General features: G+C 40.5%; 4 protein-coding genes across 4 annotated transcripts; 3 read left to right on the forward strand and 1 right to left on the reverse strand.

Annotated features, from left to right (window-relative positions):
* Positions 1-3459: 3459 nt before the first annotated feature.
* On the forward strand, positions 3460-3882 carry LOC112100991. Its single transcript, XM_024190871.1, has one exon. The coding sequence runs from the start codon at positions 3460-3462 to the stop codon at positions 3880-3882; it is 423 nt and encodes a 140-aa protein (XP_024046639.1).
* A 431-nt stretch (positions 3883-4313) lies between these two features.
* On the forward strand, positions 4314-5453 carry LOC112100992. The gene has a single exon (XM_024190872.1). It carries the CDS (start codon positions 4314-4316, stop codon positions 5451-5453), a length of 1140 nt encoding a protein of 379 aa, XP_024046640.1.
* A 3847-nt stretch (positions 5454-9300) lies between these two features.
* On the reverse strand, positions 9301-11334 carry LOC112100993. The gene is made up of 3 exons (XM_024190873.1): positions 9833-11334; positions 9529-9727; positions 9301-9435 (listed from the first exon to the last, which is right to left on the reverse strand). Exons 1-3 carry the CDS (start codon positions 11332-11334, stop codon positions 9301-9303), a joined length of 1836 nt encoding a protein of 611 aa, XP_024046641.1.
* Positions 11335-14942: 3608 nt separating this feature from the next.
* Positions 14943-16741, forward strand: LOC18051374 (exopolygalacturonase). The gene is made up of 4 exons (XM_024190188.1): positions 14943-15104; positions 15260-15565; positions 15684-16199; positions 16291-16741. The coding sequence occupies exons 1-4, from the start codon at positions 14988-14990 to the stop codon at positions 16576-16578; spliced, it is 1227 nt and encodes a 408-aa protein (XP_024045956.1). The 5' UTR covers positions 14943-14987; the 3' UTR covers positions 16579-16741.
* The last annotated feature ends 2252 nt before the right edge of the window (positions 16742-18993 follow it).

Here is an 18993-nt window from a genome sequence, read left to right on the forward strand (position 1 = left end):
TTTCAAAATGTTCGGACTCTTATAGATGATGACCATTGCTTGCATACGCATTAAAAATGTACTAAAATTAACACAGACAACAAAATAACAACCACTGAAAGTTGATTTACCTCTACAAGAAGCAAATCCTCTCTGGAAGACAGAGATCTTCATGAGGTAGGAAGCAGCCCTTGAAGTACGACCAATGGCCGGTTTTATGAATCAATCTTAGTATTTCCTGTATATTCTAACGGAAAATTCTGTAATGCTTTGATTAAAATTATAGCATCAATGTTGTGATAAATATAAATTTTATAAATTATACATAAAATTAAAAAAAAAGGTAAAATAAGTAAAATAACATAAGAGTAGTAAAATAGTGTTTTAAAATTATAAATAAAAAAAAAACACTTACAAAAATAACATAAAACTTCTAAAGTAACATTAATCTTTAATTAAATAAAAAAATTTATTCATTTAATTTAATTATAAAAATTATTCATCAATTGCAAACAAAAAGGAATTATGTATGACAAAGAAAAAGACCAAATCTTTCCATAAATAGCTACTCACTAACAATAAAAGCTTCATAGTCAACCCATCGAAGTCAACAAAATCGATGGATACTAAGCATTGAAATGTTTACAAACGAAGACAGATGGAATCCTTTGGCCGACTCTTATGACTCTTAGTTGCATGCAACTTGAAGGTTCATAGTAATTAAGTTTTATCATTTTTTTTTTGTAAATAATGTGGCATTATTTGATTGGATTAAGTGATAATTAATAATTAAATTTTATTATTTTTTATTTAAATGATGAAATTTTATTATTAGCGACACATCAGTTGAGATCTAAAATAAGTATTTCAACTAAGGAGAAATTCTAAAATATATCCGAGATTCCATGTTATAATTTGATGTGGAACTACCAACAAATTATAAGACATGTGACGATATATGTTAAGAAAATTATAGAACAAAAGTTTTAAATTTTCCTCTTCTCATTATCCTTTAATATTTTAAAAGTTAAAAAAAAAGTAAGAGATAAAACATTAATGTTACTCTCTCTCTCTTACCTTATTCGCATTCGAAGTCTTTTCTCCCTGTTCAATTTTTATCTTTGTTTTGTGCCTGCCTTTTTTTAAACCTAGTAAAGAAGAATAATATTTTTGATGATCAAGATGATGTTGGCCCCCTTCACACATAAAGGCTAAAGCAAGAATGGTTTTGTGAAAGATGAAACATCTGTGGCTGCCATTGTTTATTTATTTATTTTTTATAGTGGCTGTCATAAGTTTTCTTTATTTTACTTTTTGGTTAGCCAATTATTTATTGACATTAAGAAATAATTTATTTTAATAAGCATCTATAAATTAATTTGAGGAGATTTCTCTTTCAATAATAGTGTGGCTTTTGAATTGGTACATATTTTTTTTAATGGTGAATTAGTACGATCTAAAGTACCTTTAACAATTCTACCAAGGTTTGGAACATATCGGTAAATCTTTATTCAATTTGTTCTATATCCTCGATACCATCAAGTCTTTATATTTTGTTAAGTAGCGATAAAATTCAATCACTCAAAAAGGATTTTCAAGAGTATACTATATACAAAGATGACACAACATAATCAATGCAAAATTGGCACTGAAAATAGATCCATTAATTTTAAATAGCATAATAAAAAATGTCCTCTTAGTAAAAATAAAACTAATGCCTTAATCACACAAAACTGATAGAAGGAGTATATTATACTAATGTAATCAATAAATCATATGTGAAATTTTAGAGAAAGGTTAAATCGACGGTAAACTGAACAAGCCTAATTAAACTGACCATTACATGATATAACATCTTTAACTCTAATGGAGAGAAAATATTGACAACAATCAAAAAAAAAAATTCATCTTTTTTCTTTGGTGGGCAAGTTCATGTCCCAGTAGATTTGGCTATTGATTCCCCTCTCTCATGGCCATACTTTAATCTATGATGACTTGAAATAGCATTTTACTGGGAGTTTAAATCTTTGATTCAAACACTGATGTTAAGTAAATAAAAGCACCAGGTCGGCCATGCTACTATTTCCGCCCCGGCATGGATCACCTCAGCCAAGTGGTATGAGCAGAACACGGGGATAAACATGAGCCAACTAGAGACGAGTACCGGCCAGGGTAATATACCGACCAGAGTCATATACTGAGCCGATACCAATTCCCCAAAAAGCGGGAACACGATCCCATAAAATCACGGTAGTTGCGCTTTTCTCAGAACCGTTGCGGGAGACGCGAGATCCCACGTTTGCCCACAATGTAGCAGTTAAAGTCCCATGATGGGCTGCCACTATCCGAAAAAGGGGGGATGAAGGGTAAATGGAAACGTGGGACAACGGCTATAAAAGAAGAAGAAATCGATGAAGAAGGAGACAGAAAAAACGGAGAGAAGGAAAATGATGCCAAATTGCAACCAGGTAATTTTCTTACAAACTTTGAATAAACTAGAAACCATTCTTAAAACCAAATTGTATTGTTTTCCTGTAAACACCTTGTGCTAACTTAGGCATCGGAGGGTTTACGCCGGCAAAACCACCGGTGTCTCTGATCCGTTTTTGGTGAACGCATGTCTAGTAAGAGAAAGGAGGGTGATTTCAACCCCAGTGGTTCGAGCAACAGTTGATAACATAAACGTTGGTGAAAGAATCTGGTCGGTCAAAGGGCGAGCAGATTTCAGCATCAACATTTTGGCGCCGTCTGTGGGGAGCTGGATAAAAAGCTACCACCGAATTAGTAGTTACCGGAGAAACAACGAACGATTAGACATGGATGTGCCAAGGAAGGACGCTTTGAGGGAGGATAACGAAGCTGGGGAGACAATCACTCTTCGGGAAATTACAAATGAAGCCCGGGAGAGGATGATGCAAGATCGATTGGAGCGGATGGAGAAACAAATGGAGACTCTCGCGACCATACTGTACGAGCTGAGGGATGAGCGGAGAAGGGATTGTGAAACCCTCGTGGGGAGAGATGATGTTGGAGCAGAACCCAGCCTCCGGAGGCATAGAGTCGAGGAAATCCCTCCGCCGGCAGACCAACCTAACGGGGTGCATCCCCACAGAAGCATTGGTCGGGTTCCAGGAGAACGAGTAGATGAATGGAGGGACCAACCTCTCCCCGGACGGGTACTGGAAGTCAATGGCCGAGGGGCCAGTGTTGATGAAGGAGAGCTCAGACAGCGGTTGCACAATGCCGAGCTGGAACGAGACCAGATAGCTGCACGTGATCCTGACCGTGCCGTAGAATTGGAAGGGGAGGTGCACAGATTGGCGCAGGTGATGGAGGAGATACAGAGCAAGAATGCTGGATGAAGAATCTTCGTTATCAACCGAGATCATGGGTACAGTAATCCCAAGAGATTTCCGCTTCCCCGACCTCAAATACTCCAGTTGAAGTGACCATCTGGTGTATATTGAGCGTTTCAACGACATGACCGGGGTGCAGGGGTTGACACCAGCTCAAAGGTGCAGGGTGTTCCCGTTGACACTCGAGGGGCGAGCCCGAGAATGGTACCGCAAGCTGCCCCGAGGAGGTATAAAATGGTACGAGCAGATGTGCCAAGAGTTGGCCGAACAGTTCCAATGGGCAGTAGCCCCAGAGGACGACATGATGGAACTGATGGGGATGAAACAAGAGGAGCATGAGTCCCTTCAGGATTTTGTAAAGCAATATCACCGGGCCGTGCTAGATTTGGGAGCTTTTAATCACCCACAGGCGTTAAGGGGATTAAAAGAAGGTGTAAAAATCGGTCGATTGTGGTATAACTTAAGAAGCCCCCTAGTGCAGAATTATTCAGCGGGGTATGAACAGGCGAGGCGAGATAGATTGAAATTGAAGAGGAGAAATCGGTAAGGATAAAGAGTGAACAGCTGGAAGAGCTGAGGCGAAAAGAACGGAGAGCCCCGAACAGGAGCAGATCGGGAAAGCGAGCTAGGGAATCCTCAGTTATGGGCTGAATATCAGCTCGGTCCTGCCCTTACCTCATAGCTCAGAGACCACAACAGTTCCAACATAGCCGGGCCCAACCTTCGCGCACCCTGTTCCCAGAGCGGTAACGAGAATTCAAGCAGATGGCTGCCCACCCTTATCACAACACTCCTAGAGCGTTACATGCAACTAGTTCCAGGGCTGGACGACCAGATCAGCTAGCGATTATACCAGCCCGAGATGACATTTATGATAGCCGAGCAGTTCAACTGGTAGACTAGAGCTTGGCATATAGACAGTACACTCCATTAAAGATCTCCATGGAGGAATTGTATGAGAGGATCGAGGGATAAGGCATGTTGTACCCTCCAGCCCCTATAACAAAACCGGCTCACCGACGGGATAAGAGCAGATTCTGTAAATTTCACGACACCCACGGTCACACTATCAGCCAATGTCGTGACCTGAAGATTCAGGTAGAGGATTTAGTGAGAAATCGATACTTGGATGAGTATGTAGATGGAGTGTCCCCTGTCATTGAATCACAGTACACGTGGGATGAAGGAGTTGAGAAGAGTCTGAAACGTGAAAAGCCGACCATCCGTGTGATAGCAGGAGGGTCAACATTGGCCGGGGATTCGAACAGAGCACGGAAGAACTATGGGAGATACGCCATGACTGGCAAAGAGGTGCTTCTCAATTTGCCAGCAGCCAAGAGAGTAAAAGTGTGGCAAGTTCCCATTATGTGGACGGAGGATAACGAAGAGGATATTTTGTATCCTCATGAGGATGCACTGGTAATTAAAGCATTGGTGGCTAGTACAGAATTGCGGCGAATACTGGTAGACACGGACAGCTCAGTCGATATTCTGTTTAAGTCGGCCCTAGATGATATGGGGATTTCAGATCTAAAGCTGGAGCGGACGAATACATCCTTGAAGGGATTTGGAGGAGGACGGTTAACTCCCATGGGGATCATTGAACTCCCGATTACTGTGGGGACAAAGTCGTTTGAAAGAACGATGATACTGGACTTTGTCGTGATAGAGGAAAGAAGCCCTTACCAAATGATATTAGGGAGACCGTTCATGAGGATAAGCCAATGCGTTATATCAACGCATTACTTGGCACTGGAATACAGAGTAAATGGAGTGGTTGGCGTAGTAAAATGCGACCAGAGGATGGCAAGGAGCTGTTATGCTACAGCAGCCAAGGAGACACTACAGGTTACTTCTCTAGATAATGCTGGAGATTCTAAAAAGGGTCGCCAAGAACCTATTGAGAAGCTAAAAGAGATTGTGGTAAGTAAAAGCAACCCGAGCAGAGTGATTAAGATCGGATCAGGATTGGTCGGGACAGTAAAAGGCGAGCTGGTAAAGTGCCTACAGTCCCATGCAGATATATTCGTCTGGTCTCACGAGGACATGCCAGGAATTGATAGCAGGGTAACTTGCCACAAGTTGGCAATCAAGAAGGGGGCGAGGCCGGTGATATAGAAAAGGAGATGCTTTAACCAGGAAAGGTGTGATGCCATAAACACCGAAGTGGAGAAGCTGTTGAAAGCAGGATTTATAAGGGAAAACAAGTATCCGGAATGGATTTCCAATGTAGTACTGGTAAAAAAAGCCAACGAGAAGTGGAGAATGTGTGTGGACTTCACAGACCTCAATAAGGCATGCCCGAAGGACAGCTTTCCCCTACCTAAAATAGATCAGCTGGTGGACTCAACAGCAGGTCACAGTCTGCTCAGTTTCATGGATGCCTTTTCTGGATACAACCAGATACCCATGGACGAGCAGGATGAGGAAAGCACCACTTTTATAACTAACATGGGTTTGTTTTGCTATATGGTAATGTCTTTCGACCTAAAAAATGCATGAGCCACCTATCAAAGGTTGGTAAACAGGATCTTCAAACCGTTGATTGGACACACTATGGAGGTGTATGTGGATGATATGATTACAAAGTCCAAAGAGCCAAGGGATCATGTGAAGCATCTAGAAGAGACCTTTGAATTGCTGAGGAAGTACGAAATGAAGCTGAACTCAGACAAATGTGCATTCGGGGTCAGCTCAGGCAAGTTCTTGGGATTCCTGGTAAGCCATTGAGGCCAACCCAGAAAAAATACGGGCGGTGACAGAAATGAGGTCCCCACGGACAGTTAAGGAGGTGCAGAGCCTTACATGGAAGTTGGCAGCATTCAACCGATTTATCTCGCGGGCCACAGATAAATGCCACTCTTTCTTCCAAACCATAAAGAAAGGGAGAAAGATGGAATGGACATCAGAGTGCGAGAAAGCATTTGAGCAGCTGAAGGAATATCTGACCCGCGCCCCGTTACTATCGACTCCGAGAGAGGGTGACCAGCTGTTTCTGTACTTGGCAATCTCTAAATGGGCTACCAGCTTGGTATTAGTCAGGGAAGAAGAAGGAAAGCAACACCCGGTATACTACACAAGTAAGGTCCTGGTAGACGCAGAAACTAGATATCCATTGATAGAGAGGTGGGCACTGGGTCTAATAACGGCAGCACGAAAACTCCGACCATATTTTCAGGCCCACCAGATTGTTGTGATGACTGACCAGCCCCTTTGGCAAACACTTCAAAAACCAGATGCATCTAGTCGGTTAGTAAAATGGTCCGTGCAGCTAAGTGAATTTGACCTCTCCTATAGGCCCCGAGGAGTAATCAAAGCCCAAGCTTTGGCAGAATTTATGGTTGACCGAGCTGAGCTAGGGGAAGAAATTCGGGAGGAGCAACCAATAGAGCAGGAGAAAACAGAGGGGGTGTAGTTGGTAATGGTTGACGGATCATGTAGTGAGCAAGGATCCAGAGCGGGAGTTGTAATACGGAGCCCAGAAGGAACCGAAATAACGTATACAGTGAAGTTCGAATTCCAGCTCACAAACAACCAAGCTGAATATGAAGCCTTTATCACCGGGCTCGGACTTGCACACGCTTTAAGAGTAGAGAAGGTAGAAATTCGATCAGATTCCCAATTGGTATGTAATCAGCTCAATGATCAGTTCCAAGCAAGGGGAGAGAGGATGGGTCTTTATTTGAAGAAGGCGAAGCATATGGTCGGGCTTTTCCAAGAGGTGGAGGTAAAGCAGATATCCCGAAATGAGAATTACTGAGCGGATATGTTGGCTAGGATGGCTGCAATTGCAGATCCGAAATTACCTAAGTCGGTTCCATTAGAGGTAAGGACCTCGCCAAGTATAAGGGAGGAAGTAGAGGTGATGAGAGTAAGCACTGGTGAATCCTGGATGGACCCGATTCGCGCATATGTGCGCGATGGAGTTTTACCAGAAGACAAAAGGCAAGCAAGAAAATTAAAATGCCGAGCAGCGAGGTACACGCTACTAGATGGAATGCTGTACCGCCGAGGGTTCACCTTGTCCCTTTTGAGATGTTTGGATGACGAGGAGACAGATTATGTACTAAGGGAGATCCATAAAGGAATATGCGACAATCACTCGGGAGCAAGAACTTTAGCCTTCAAGGCACTCCAGTAAGGATACTTCTGGCCGACCATGCACCAGGATGCGAAAAAGATGGCAAAGAACTGTAAAACCTCCCAAAGCTTCTCTGAGATTCCTGCACAACCCCCAGAAAAGCTGACCACTATGACATCCCCGTGGCCTTTCGCTCAATGGGGAATCGACTTGATTGGTTCGTTACCTAAGGGCCGAGGAGCGGCGACACATGCAATTGTGGCAATAGACTACTTCACCAAGTAGGTAGTAGTGGGAGTCCTCAGCCAAATCACGGAGAGAAAGACAACGGATTTTATTTGGAAGAATATCATCTGCAGATACGGGATCCCCTATGTCGTCATTACAAACAATGGGAGGCAATTTGACAACAGTAACTTCAGGGAATTTTACCGAAATTTGTGGGTGGACCTGAAGTTCTGCACCCCCGCACACCCCTAGGCAAATGGACAAGTGGAGGCAGCCAACAAAGTGATAAAAAAACTCTTGAAAATTAGATTGGGAGAGAAGAAGGGAGCTTGGGTTGACGAACTACCAGGAGTATTATGGGCCTACCGGATAACTCACAAAACCGCCACAGGGGAAACCCCCTTCGCTTTAACTTTTGGTCATGAGGCGGTAGTCCCAGCAAAAATTGGAGTGGGGACACATTGAACGGAATATTTCACTGAGGAGCAAAACGACGAGCAAATATGCTTAAGCCTGGACCTGCTTGAGGAGAAAAGGGAAGGGGCCTCGCAGAAAGTGGCCCAGTGTCAGCAAAGGGTCATGTGTTATTATAACAAGAATGTACGCGTGAGGCAGTTTCGAGCAGGAGATTGGGTACTTAGAAAGGTGAACCAAAACACCAGGGATCCCAACCATGGCGTTCTTGGTCCGAAATGGGAAGGCCCGTACAGGGTGATACGGGCCACTGGACCAGGAGCTTATAAGTTAGCGTACCAAGATGGACGAGACGTGAAGAGGTCGTGGAACGCCGAGCACTTGAAGAAGTATTTCCAGTAAGCAAAGTGCTATATTAAATCCTCATTTTGATAAGTTATTTCTGTTAACTACATGATGGCTTGTTGCGCATGTATATATCATGTATTTTTGTAATACATTCAAAGTTCAAATAAAGATGAATTCAGCATGAAATCCCCCTGCTAGCGAGCCCAATAACAATTTCCCTTAGGCAAGTAAGTGCCTACTTCTGCTCGGTCAACGAAAGACCAACAGTTAATTTTATGAGAATTTTACTAAGGCAAGTAAGCGCCTGCTTCTGTTCGGTCAACGAAAGACCAGCAGTTAATTTTACGAAAATTTTGCTAAGGCAAGTAAGTGACTGCTTCTGCTCGGTCAACGAAAGACCAGGAGCTAATTTTATGAGAATTTTACTAAGGCAAGTAAGTGCCTGCTTCTGTTCGGTTAACAAAAAACCAGCAGTGAATTTTACGAGAATTTTACTAAGGCAAGTAAGTGCATGCTTCTGCTTGGTCAACAAAAGACCAGCAGCTAATTTTACGAGAATTTTACTAAGGCAAGTAAGTGTTTGTTTTTACTCGATCAACGAAAGGCCAGCAGCTAATTTTATGAAAATTTTACTAAGGCAAGTAAGTACTTGCTTCTGCTCGGTTAACGAAAGACCAGCAACTAATTTGACGAAAAGTTTACTAAGGCAAGTAAATGCCTACTCCTGCTCGGTCCACTAAGGAACCAGCAGGCAAAACTAGATAAGTTGTCCAATTATTTTTCAGAAACAATCTATGAGCAAAAACCAGACAAGAAAGCCAATAGAGAGCATCTAAAAATTTATAAATGTTCAATTATTTACAAAACAAATGCGAGTTTATACAAAAAATGAACTTAAAGATTAGGAGAGTCAACGGCTCCAGCAGCTGAAGGATCAGCAGTCTCAGGAGGTGGGAGATCAGCAATACCGGGAGGAAGAGGCACGGACCCTTGACCCACTTCGAAAGCACGTCCCCCAGCTTCCCCCTCCTGCACCCCATCCAAAGGAGCCTCCACCTACTCCTGCTCACCCTGCTCCTTATCTCCCTGGCCGGCCCCAGCCATATATCTCTCCACCCCAACCTCCAGCTTGCTCATGTCGAGCTCAGGGTATTCTTCCTTAAGCATAGACATGATGCATTTATAGCTGAAAGCAACCCCGGAGTTATACTCGGCATCCAGCCGATCATCCACATCAGCGGATTTGCCTTTCTCCTCAGCCAGCTGTTCATTCAGGGATTTGATCTCTCCCTCAAGGGCGGTCCTCAGAGTATCTCTTTCACTTTGAGTAGCCTGAAGATCGGACTTCAGATCACCCAACTCACCCTCAAGGTTGGAGGAAGTGGACTCAGCAACCGCAACTTTCTCCTCCAGCTCCGTAAGCTACTTGTTCAGCTCGGCCAGCTTCTCCTTGGAGCGATCAGCATATTCAACTTTCTTCCTCAACTCCTGATTGTCAGCTTGAAGCTTCCTCTCATGGCGGGCGGACCCGGTCTTGTAACATGAAACCATGGTGGCCAGCCTGAAGGAGACCCTTTGAACAGAAGCAGCTAACTCGGAGAGGTTCATACTCTCGATGTCCTTCACCATCTTGGGCCCCACCGATTTTTTGTAATCCTTCTGATACGGGCTCAGGTAGTCACCTTGATCCCGAGATGGTAGAGGAGAAGATCGGTCCCCAGACTGGAAGCTGACCTCAGGACTCTTGTCGGAAGTTTTCTCCCCACCACTCTTACGGGGTGGGGGAGGGGGTAGAGCAGCAACAGGAGCCTTGGAAGGACCGACGCTGGTTTTCTTCGGAGGAGGAGGAGGGTTGCTGGAGTTGCTTGGAGCCCAACCACGTGTTCTGCTCATCGCGCTGAGGATCTTGTTATCCATTCCAGCAGCAATATCTACCAAGCCCGAACCGACCAAGTTTGTTAGCGATAGGAGGTCTTGGCAAGTAGACGCGTTCACCAGAGCAGTTTCCACCTGAACCAAAGGTTGGTCTTCAAGATCCTTAATAAAACCCCACGATTCTGAAAAACAAACAAGGTTAAAGAACCCAATAAGTGGCAATTGGAAAAAAACATAGGCAAAAAATAAACGACCTTGGGTGACAAAATGCGTTGGAAGGTAAATATCACCACCCAACGAGTGGGCCGCTGGACACCAATTTCCTCCAGCAAAGAAGAATTTGTTCTTTTGATTTTTGCACGAGGAGGGGAAGTCGGTGATTGGCTTCCTCTTCGCAGAGCTCGACACTGATCCACACCTCTCCCATAATACAAACATAGCTGAGAGAACCCTCCACCCATTCGGATGTAACTGACCTGGGGCCAAGTGCATACCCCCCAGTATCTTGGCAAAATAACGCTGAAAGGGCAGCCGAGCTCCTAGTCTGAAACTCTCCAGGTGCATTGTCACATACCCCCGCGGAGGCCGACTAGGAACATCACCCTTCCCAGGGACTACAAGGAGAACCTCCTCAGGAATGTCATAGAGATTCCTAAGCTTGAACAGATCAGTTTGGGTGGTGGCACAGGCTATGTAATCGATTGGATAAGAATCCGTCTCCACCCTATGGCCAAGGTTTCTTTTCTGAGGAGGTCGGGTCGGCTTGGAACTGCTTCCCTCACCATCACCCACTTCTTCAGGGACCTCTACCCCACCAGAATTGTGGTTCTCACCAGAGCTCAACGCAGGTCCACCTCTATTCCCTACAAGCTCTAGTTCGGGGGAGGGAGAAACAGCCAAAGGGCGTGGGTACTCAAGAGTATCCCTGCCATGGGAGGGGCCTACACTACCCAAGGGACGTAAGAAATCGGTGGGTATTGACAAGTTAAGGTCTGAATCCCCTGCTTCTTCGTCACTCTCATCGACAATTAACCTCCTTTTCCGATTTGACATATCGAAATCCCAAGAGAATACAAAGAAAACTCGAGTATATGGACACAAAAAGGGCAACACAGAACCCAATCAACAACAACCAGAGGAGAAGTTAAAAGCAATACCTAGATTGAATTGGCACTGATAGCGCGGCCGTGATAGAGAAAAAACCCAGCAAGTGGATACTCCAGACACGAGGAGTGTAAGCAAAGTTCTGAGAGGGGGTTAGTTAACAACGGAAAGATGAATAACAAAACGATGAAGATGTAAGTCTAGGGATTTGAAACGAAAAGGGGAAAATGAAAGCATTTAAGTGATGAGGATGCCAGCTCACTCACCAAATATCGAGGTCAGATAGCCCGTCGTTTCAAATTTCAAATACGAAGAGTCTGGAGATGCCACGTCACTAACCGTTACAAGAGGCCAGGATAGATGTAAGCCCAGATATGCAATGGACATGCTCATTTAGGCCCATGCTCAGGTCGGAATCTCCCCAGAAGAAAAATGGTACCTCAGCCCGTCCCAGTAAACAGAAGATCAGATGAGAAGCTCCCCGGGTTGGTGAGATTTGACTATCAGTTTATACTATTAACTCATTTCACTCGCAAGACCAGAAACTGGGGGACTGGTGTTAAGTAAATAAAAGCACCAGGTCGGCCATGCTAATATTTCCGCCCCGGCATGGATCACTTCAGCCAAGTGGTATGAGCAGAACACAGGGATAAACATGAGCCAACCAGAGACGAGTACCGACCAGGATAATATACCGACTAGAGTCATATACCGAGCCGATACCAATTCCCCAAAAAGCGGGAACACGATCCCAAAGAATCACGGTAGTTGCGCTTTTCCCAGAACCGTTGCTGGAGACGCGAGATCCCACGTTTGCCCACAATGTAGCAGTTAAAGTCCCATGGGGGGCTGCCACTACCCGAAAAAGGGGGGATGAAGGGTAAATGGAAACGTGGGACAGCGGCTATAAAAGAAGAAGAAATCGATGAAGAATGAGACAAAAAAAACGGAGAGAGGGAAAACGCTGCCAAATTGCAACCAGGCTATTTTCTTACAAACTTCGAATAAACTAGAAATCATTCTTGAATCCAAATTGCACTGTTTTCCCGTAAACACCTTGTGCTAACTTAGGCATCGGAGGGTTTACGCCGGCAAAACCACCGGCGTCTCTGATCCGTTTTTTGTGAACGCAGGTCTAGTAAGAGAAAGGAGAGTGATTCCAACCCCAGCGGTTCGAGCAACAGTTGATAACATAAACGTTGGTAAAAGAATCTGGTCGGTCAAAGGGCGAGCAAATTTCAGCATCAACAACCGATATGGATTGTTATACCGCATTTAATATTGGCAACAAGGCAAAGCAATGGGTGCAGTATTCCCAATAAAGATGCAAATTGAAACAATGGAGCACATTTTATTGGTTTTATCGGGAGAAAAATCATCTTCATCATGAAAAAAAAAAATCTTATTCGTCTTCATTAGTTTTCAAAAATGGCAGTCACCAAAGCAAATATGAAGAGAGAGAGTAGCATTAATGTTGTATCTCTTACTTTATTGAAATTCCAAAATATTCAAAAATAATATATAGAGGCATAATGAAAAGAGGGAAATTTATAATTTTTGTTTTAAAATTTATTCAATATGTATCGCCATGTGTCCAACTATAATTAATTGGTGGTTTCATATCAAATTATGACATGGAGTCTTAGATGTATTATAGAATTTATCCCCAATTAATTATAACATTACTCTTCATTTAATATTGTTATTCTCCAAGAGATAACATACTTTTTTTTTCCCTTAATAGGAGAATAAACAAAGTCAAAATCAATTTTCTAATTTCCTACGTTCCTAAGACTCAAAATCGGATAATTAGCCAAATAATATTGTTCGAAAACCACCTGGTCGAGCACCCATGGGTCCCAACTTAGGATATCTGTTAAAATTAAGCTTTTGATCCCAAGTTTGCTCCAAAGTTGCTATTTGTCGTCCACATTGAGTTCAGTCTTCTCTGTCTTTGCTCAAGTTCAGCCATGCTGGTTCTTGCTTTTTCGTTTCCTTTGATATAGTGTTGGTCCTCATGGAGCCAATTTTATCGAATGTGACCGGCCGAATTTTAATAACAATGATTCATATAAAACTTGTGGTGGCCCCAGAAGCAGTAAAAGCGACTAAACAAGGATGAGAAAAGTAGGGGAGAACAACGGGAGATTGCCTTAACAGTCAATAATTCATCGGGATCAAAGAGGTGTGAGTGGTTCTTCCGTCTCTAGTAATTAGCTCCCAAATTAATACGTTATTGTCTGAGATGATGGGGATTTGAGTAACAGCATTCAGTGAAATTATAAACTTGCTTATAAACAATGTAATGAAGATTGTTGACTCATGCTTGATCAATTTCTGCCACTAGATCAAACTGGATTGATCCAATTGCCGACGATCAACATCCGCATAATTTTACAAGTGTGGAATTATGCGCAAGAGAAGCACTATGTGCACTCATACACACACATGCATATGAGTTAGGTTCCACTAAAGAATCTTGTACTTCAACTCAATTACAGAATCCAATGGTTTAATGGAACCTAACTCTGTAAATATATATACAATAAACCTTTAATGAATTAATAATATTGACACTATGAAAAGTTTATAAATTTAGTGAATATTAATATATCAATAAATTAATTATTCACTTGTGATAAAAAATTTTATTTCTAGAAAATATTATCACATTTATAATTTTTTTCTTTAATTTAGTATTTATTGTGTTTTATTTAATAGTAGTTAATTGTCTTACACCAGTAGTAATCAAATTATTGTAGAGCTAGAAATGATATTGACTTCTAAATTAATTTCAAGAAGCGACTAACAATACTGAGAACATATTTTACAAAAGTCACTTGACATATTATGTAAATTTAGTTTCAAAATTAGTAATTATTACCTTATATAGTAGGTAAGTCTTACAAGAAAATAGGATTTAAAAAAATCATTATTTTATAATTTATCAAATTATTAATTTATCACATTGACCTATCCCGAGTCACAAACAACAAAAATTATTATTTAATTGAAGTTGTCAATTTAGCAAGTGCTGCTATCATTGTTGTTGTTACGCTAAAAAAAAAAAGACTCAAAATGTAATTTTTGATTCATCAATTCCCAAAAACCTAACAGCTATACTCGTTGATTTATATTTAAAAACCTTGGACAAACTCTGGTTAAGATTTAAAAAAAAAATCCATTAATTGAGTGTTAAGCAAAACTTATCTCCACACTTAATACTAATCTGATAGATGCATATGCAGAAAAAGAGGGAGAGAAAAAAAAAAGGTGTGTAATATTGTGACTAGCCAACATTTTCTTTTTAAAAAACTAACTAATGTTTGTTCTTTACCAATTCATCTTGTGCAGGAAATATTTGCGGAAGATTAAAAAAAAAAAAGAATAAACACTAAAAATAGGAAATAAATTGAGCCACTGAGTTACGACAATAAGGAAAGGGGGCATAAAATTAGCTAAAGATTTGGTTGAAAATTTTTGTGGCATGAGCTTCCCTGAGTGCACTATAAAATGTTATCAGGAAGAAGCAAGATTTCATGCAATTCATCCAAAATCTCAAGTTAATTAAGAAATTAAATAAGTGCAGCTGAAACTAGAACATGGCGAAATCGAATATCCTGGCTTTGTTCCTATCATTACTGATGTTATCGGCTGCTGCAGCTTTGGACGTCGATGTGACAAAACACGGTGCAAAGCAAAATGCAGATATAAGCCAGGTAATAACTGAGCCTTAATTTGATGATTTGTGAGATTGAATATCCCCACTAGCTATGATTTTTTGATTTTTTTTTCTTTTTTAAAATTTAGCATTTATAAATAATGTTCTAGTCATCTTAATCAAATAATGTTTGTTGCTTCTTGTCTTAATTAGGCTTTAAGGGATGCTTGGAAAGAAGCCTGTGCAGCAACAACACCAAGCAAAGTGTTGATCCCGCAAGGGACGTATCAATTAAGTCCAGTGACCATGGAAGGCCCATGCAAGGCTGCTATTGAGCTTCAGGTTAAAGGCACCCTTAAAGCCCTAACAGATCCTGCAAATGTCAAGGACGCTGGCAGTTGGGTTTCATTCAATAAAATCGAACATCTGACGGTATCCGGCGGTGGAACTTTTGATGGCCAAGGAGCCGTCGCTCCTTCTGAATGTGAAAAGGATGATTATTGCAAGAAACGTCCCATTGTAAGTGTGTGTTTTCAATCCTGACAGGCTCAGCTTTATTTCTTTTACATTTATGTGCGTGTAGCATTTTAATTCACCATAGCTAGCTAACCAGAATGTACGTAATTAACTTTGTCAGAATTTGAGTTTCAACGCCATCACAAACTCGGTGGTACAAGACGTGACTTCACTGAACAGCAAACAGTTTCATATTAACGTAATTGGCGCCAAGAACTTCACCTTCCAGAGAGTTACCGTGACAGCACCTGAGGAGAGTCTGAACACGGATGGAATTCACGTCGGACGATCCAGTGGAGTGACGATTACGGATTCGAAAATCGGAACAGGGGACGATTGTATCTCGATTGGCGACGGCACCCAGCAAATGGAAATCAACAAGATTGATTGCGGACCCGGTCATGGAATCAGTGTAGGAAGTCTAGGAAAGTACCAAAATGAACAGCCTGTAGTTGGAATCAGGGTCAGGGAATGCAACATTAGCAACACCTCGAATGGCGTGAGAATCAAAACCTGGCCAGCTTCATATCCAGGCACTGCATCTGACTTGCATTTCGAAGACATTAAAATGAATAATGTCAGTAATCCTATCCTCTTGGATCAAGTGTACTGCCCCCACAATCAGTGCAATGCCAAGGTACATACGTAATACCTATTATGTACATGTTCTTTAATTAATCAGTTAATTAATTAAATTTAATGAGATTATTATTAATTATTTTCTTCAGGTCCCATCGCGTGTTAAGCTGGACAGGGTAAGCTTCAAGAACATACGAGGCACCTCAGCGACGGCGGTGGCTATAAAGCTGGCTTGTAGCGGTGGCGTGCCATGCGAGGGCGTGGAGCTTGCTGACATTAGTCTTACATATACAGGACCCGAAGGACCTATTAAATCCGAATGCACAAATATTCAACCCAAGACTTCTGGCAAAATGAACCCGCCTCCCTGCATCGCCAGCGCCACTCCCTCTGGCTCCGCCATCCCTGGTCGCCGCCGTCTTTCTTTTAATTTCTGATGCTGCAAGAAGGAGCAATATTCTTCTACGACCCCTTCATGTCTGGGTGCATGATGAGTGGTGGTGCGTGAAGTTTTTAATTTGCACTAGATCTAGTTTAACTGTTTAAGTTGATGACGGTTTCTCGCAATTTTATTTCAGAATAAGCTTGAATTAATTTTTCCAAGGGAATAGACATATTGTTTTATTTATTTCCTTTTATTCTTTAAAATTTTTCAATTTATTTATTTCTCGAACATTTTATATATCCGTTAAGACTTTTGCATTTTTACAATTCAACATATTATTAGGGTCTTTAGTGATAAAAATGAATTTTGAAAGAAATGAAAGTACCATTTACCCGATATTAATTCTCAATCCTACTTCAAAATCATTTAAATTTTTTTTACAAAAATTATTTTTCTAATATTGATTAGGATAGCTGAGTATTTGTTGAGAATACACCTAATATATTTTAGTATCTTCACACTTCTCATTGCACATGATTTCATCACTCATCCTCAGAGCAGAGTACATATATATATATATGATAAATATTTGTATGAATGTGGTTCATGTAAAGGAGTAAATATATAATAATTATCTAGAGAGGGCATCCTCATTTTAACAAAGTGAAAATGTCACTCATAAATTTAAAAAAAAAAAAACCCAGATTTTAATACACTAACAAGAACTCAAGTAGGGACTCAAATTTAAGGATCTCTAGCATTATTGCTATAGGTTAAGTAAAAGACTTCCTTATTATAAAATTACTCCTAACGACAATAATTTCAATTTATTTAATAAATATATAATTGAAATATTTTATAAAATGATTCTCCAACTCTAACTAAAAACAAAAAACAAATTGAATTGGGGACATAGGTGAAAATTTAAAAAATATATTCTTTTATGAAAAATTAAGGGGTATAAGCTAAATTTTCTTAAGGCGTTTGCAACCAAATTATTAAATATCTCACCCTTGAAGAAGTAATAGGTTAAAAAAATTAAATTCTTGGAATTAAATACAATTATTATTGTTAATTTACACAATTATAATTTAGGGTAACAAAATCCAAGTTATTGAATTTGAAGAAAGATTAAGAAAAAGAAGAAAAAAGATTACTTCAGCAATAATTTGTTCTCTAATTTGCATTAAGTTTGAAAACAGAAAAAATAAATAAATAAAGGGTCCAGTTATGTTGCAATTGGTCTAAGGTAGAACATGTCTTCAAAACTACACGATCAAAGTTATAACGTATTTTTTATTATTTATCACTTTGCGTGTGTGACCGTGATTTTTGTTCTACCTTAGAGCAGCTTCGAGATAGTCATTGCCCATAATTAAATCTTTGGCCAATATTGTGTAACATATCATTAATAGTTTCTGACATAAATTACATGTCGTACATGTTTATGATATATGTATGAATAATTGTTATATATTTAGATAAAATGTGACATGTCATACAAATTTAATTCCAAAGTAAAATTTATATGTCGTGTCTTTTTTCCCCCTCTCTCTTTCATAAGGTCTGTCATGTCATTTTAAGATAATTATATAGATGAAATCGCGTACAGTTACAGAAGTGGTATGACATAAACTTTACTCCCTCCAGATAAAATTTGTATGTGTTGTTTATAAATTCATTATAGAGATGACAAATTGAAATTTTTTTATGGATATTGTATGACTAGTCGTTTAATTTAATTAATTATTAAAATCAATTTTCATTTAATTAAATACTAATTTAAGTTTAATTATTATTTACTTATAAAAAATTTATTTGTATGGTATTATTTAATATTCAGATTATTAGCTAGATAATAAAGTAATCAAATATCTAAATTTTAATTTAAAATAATGAAATCATAAGTATATGTGTTCGGGGGGAAAATAGATGAAAATGTATGGATGCAACCTATCATTACGAACAAGGAGCGGTTGAGTATTAGGGGGAGCTCGGTTACCCCAATTATGCCAAGGATAAGTGAAATATTATAAGAAATACAGAACAGTAATATAAAGTCTTGGTTATAAAACCATGACCAGAGGAGCAGTCAAAACATCACTTTAGATATTATGACCAGAGCTGAAAATGCCCATAAAACCATGATGGCCTTGATCAAGCCTGGAGCTTCAAAGATGGTTAAATACTTTGGGTGGAAACCTCCTCCTGAAAATGTCTTCAAATTGAATACTGATGGGGCCTGCAAGAAGATGAACATGGCAGCTGCAGGGGGCTTGATAAGAAATGCAAATGGGAACTGGATTGCTGGATTCTGTGCGAACATTGGAATTAGTTCGGTTACAAATGCTGAGCTTTGGGGTCTATTCTATGGTCTTGACCTGGCTTGGAAGATGGGAATTCGGTCTTTGTTGGTTGAAGTTGACAGCAAGTGCATCACTGAGCTTCTTGCAGACACGAACAATAA

Source organism: Citrus clementina, unplaced genomic scaffold (genome assembly GCF_000493195.1).
Source record: "Citrus clementina cultivar Clemenules unplaced genomic scaffold, Citrus_clementina_v1.0 scaffold_2, whole genome shotgun sequence".
In the NCBI taxonomy this organism is placed as follows: Eukaryota; Viridiplantae; Streptophyta; class Magnoliopsida; order Sapindales; family Rutaceae; genus Citrus; species Citrus x clementina.

Coding starts and splice junctions, on each gene's coding strand:
- LOC112100991 (XM_024190871.1), top strand. CDS start 3,460: ATGACCGGGGTGCAGGGGTTGACACCAGCTCAAAGGTGCAGGGTGTTC.
- LOC112100992 (XM_024190872.1), top strand. CDS start 4,314: ATGTTGTACCCTCCAGCCCCTATAACAAAACCGGCTCACCGACGGGAT.
- LOC112100993 (XM_024190873.1), bottom strand. CDS start 11,334: ATGTCAAATCGGAAAAGGAGGTTAATTGTCGATGAGAGTGACGAAGAA. Junction 9,728..9,832: donor AAGCTGGCCGAGCTGAACAA/GTAGCTTACGGA, acceptor GGCTACTCAAAG/TGAAAGAGATACTCTGAGGA. Junction 9,436..9,528: donor TCGACATGAGCAAGCTGGAG/GTTGGGGTGGAG, acceptor GATGGGGTGCAG/GAGGGGGAAGCTGGGGGACG.
- LOC18051374 (XM_024190188.1), top strand. CDS start 14,988: ATGGCGAAATCGAATATCCTGGCTTTGTTCCTATCATTACTGATGTTA. Junction 15,566..15,683: donor ATTGCAAGAAACGTCCCATT/GTAAGTGTGTGT, acceptor TAACTTTGTCAG/AATTTGAGTTTCAACGCCAT. Junction 16,200..16,290: donor ACAATCAGTGCAATGCCAAG/GTACATACGTAA, acceptor TATTTTCTTCAG/GTCCCATCGCGTGTTAAGCT.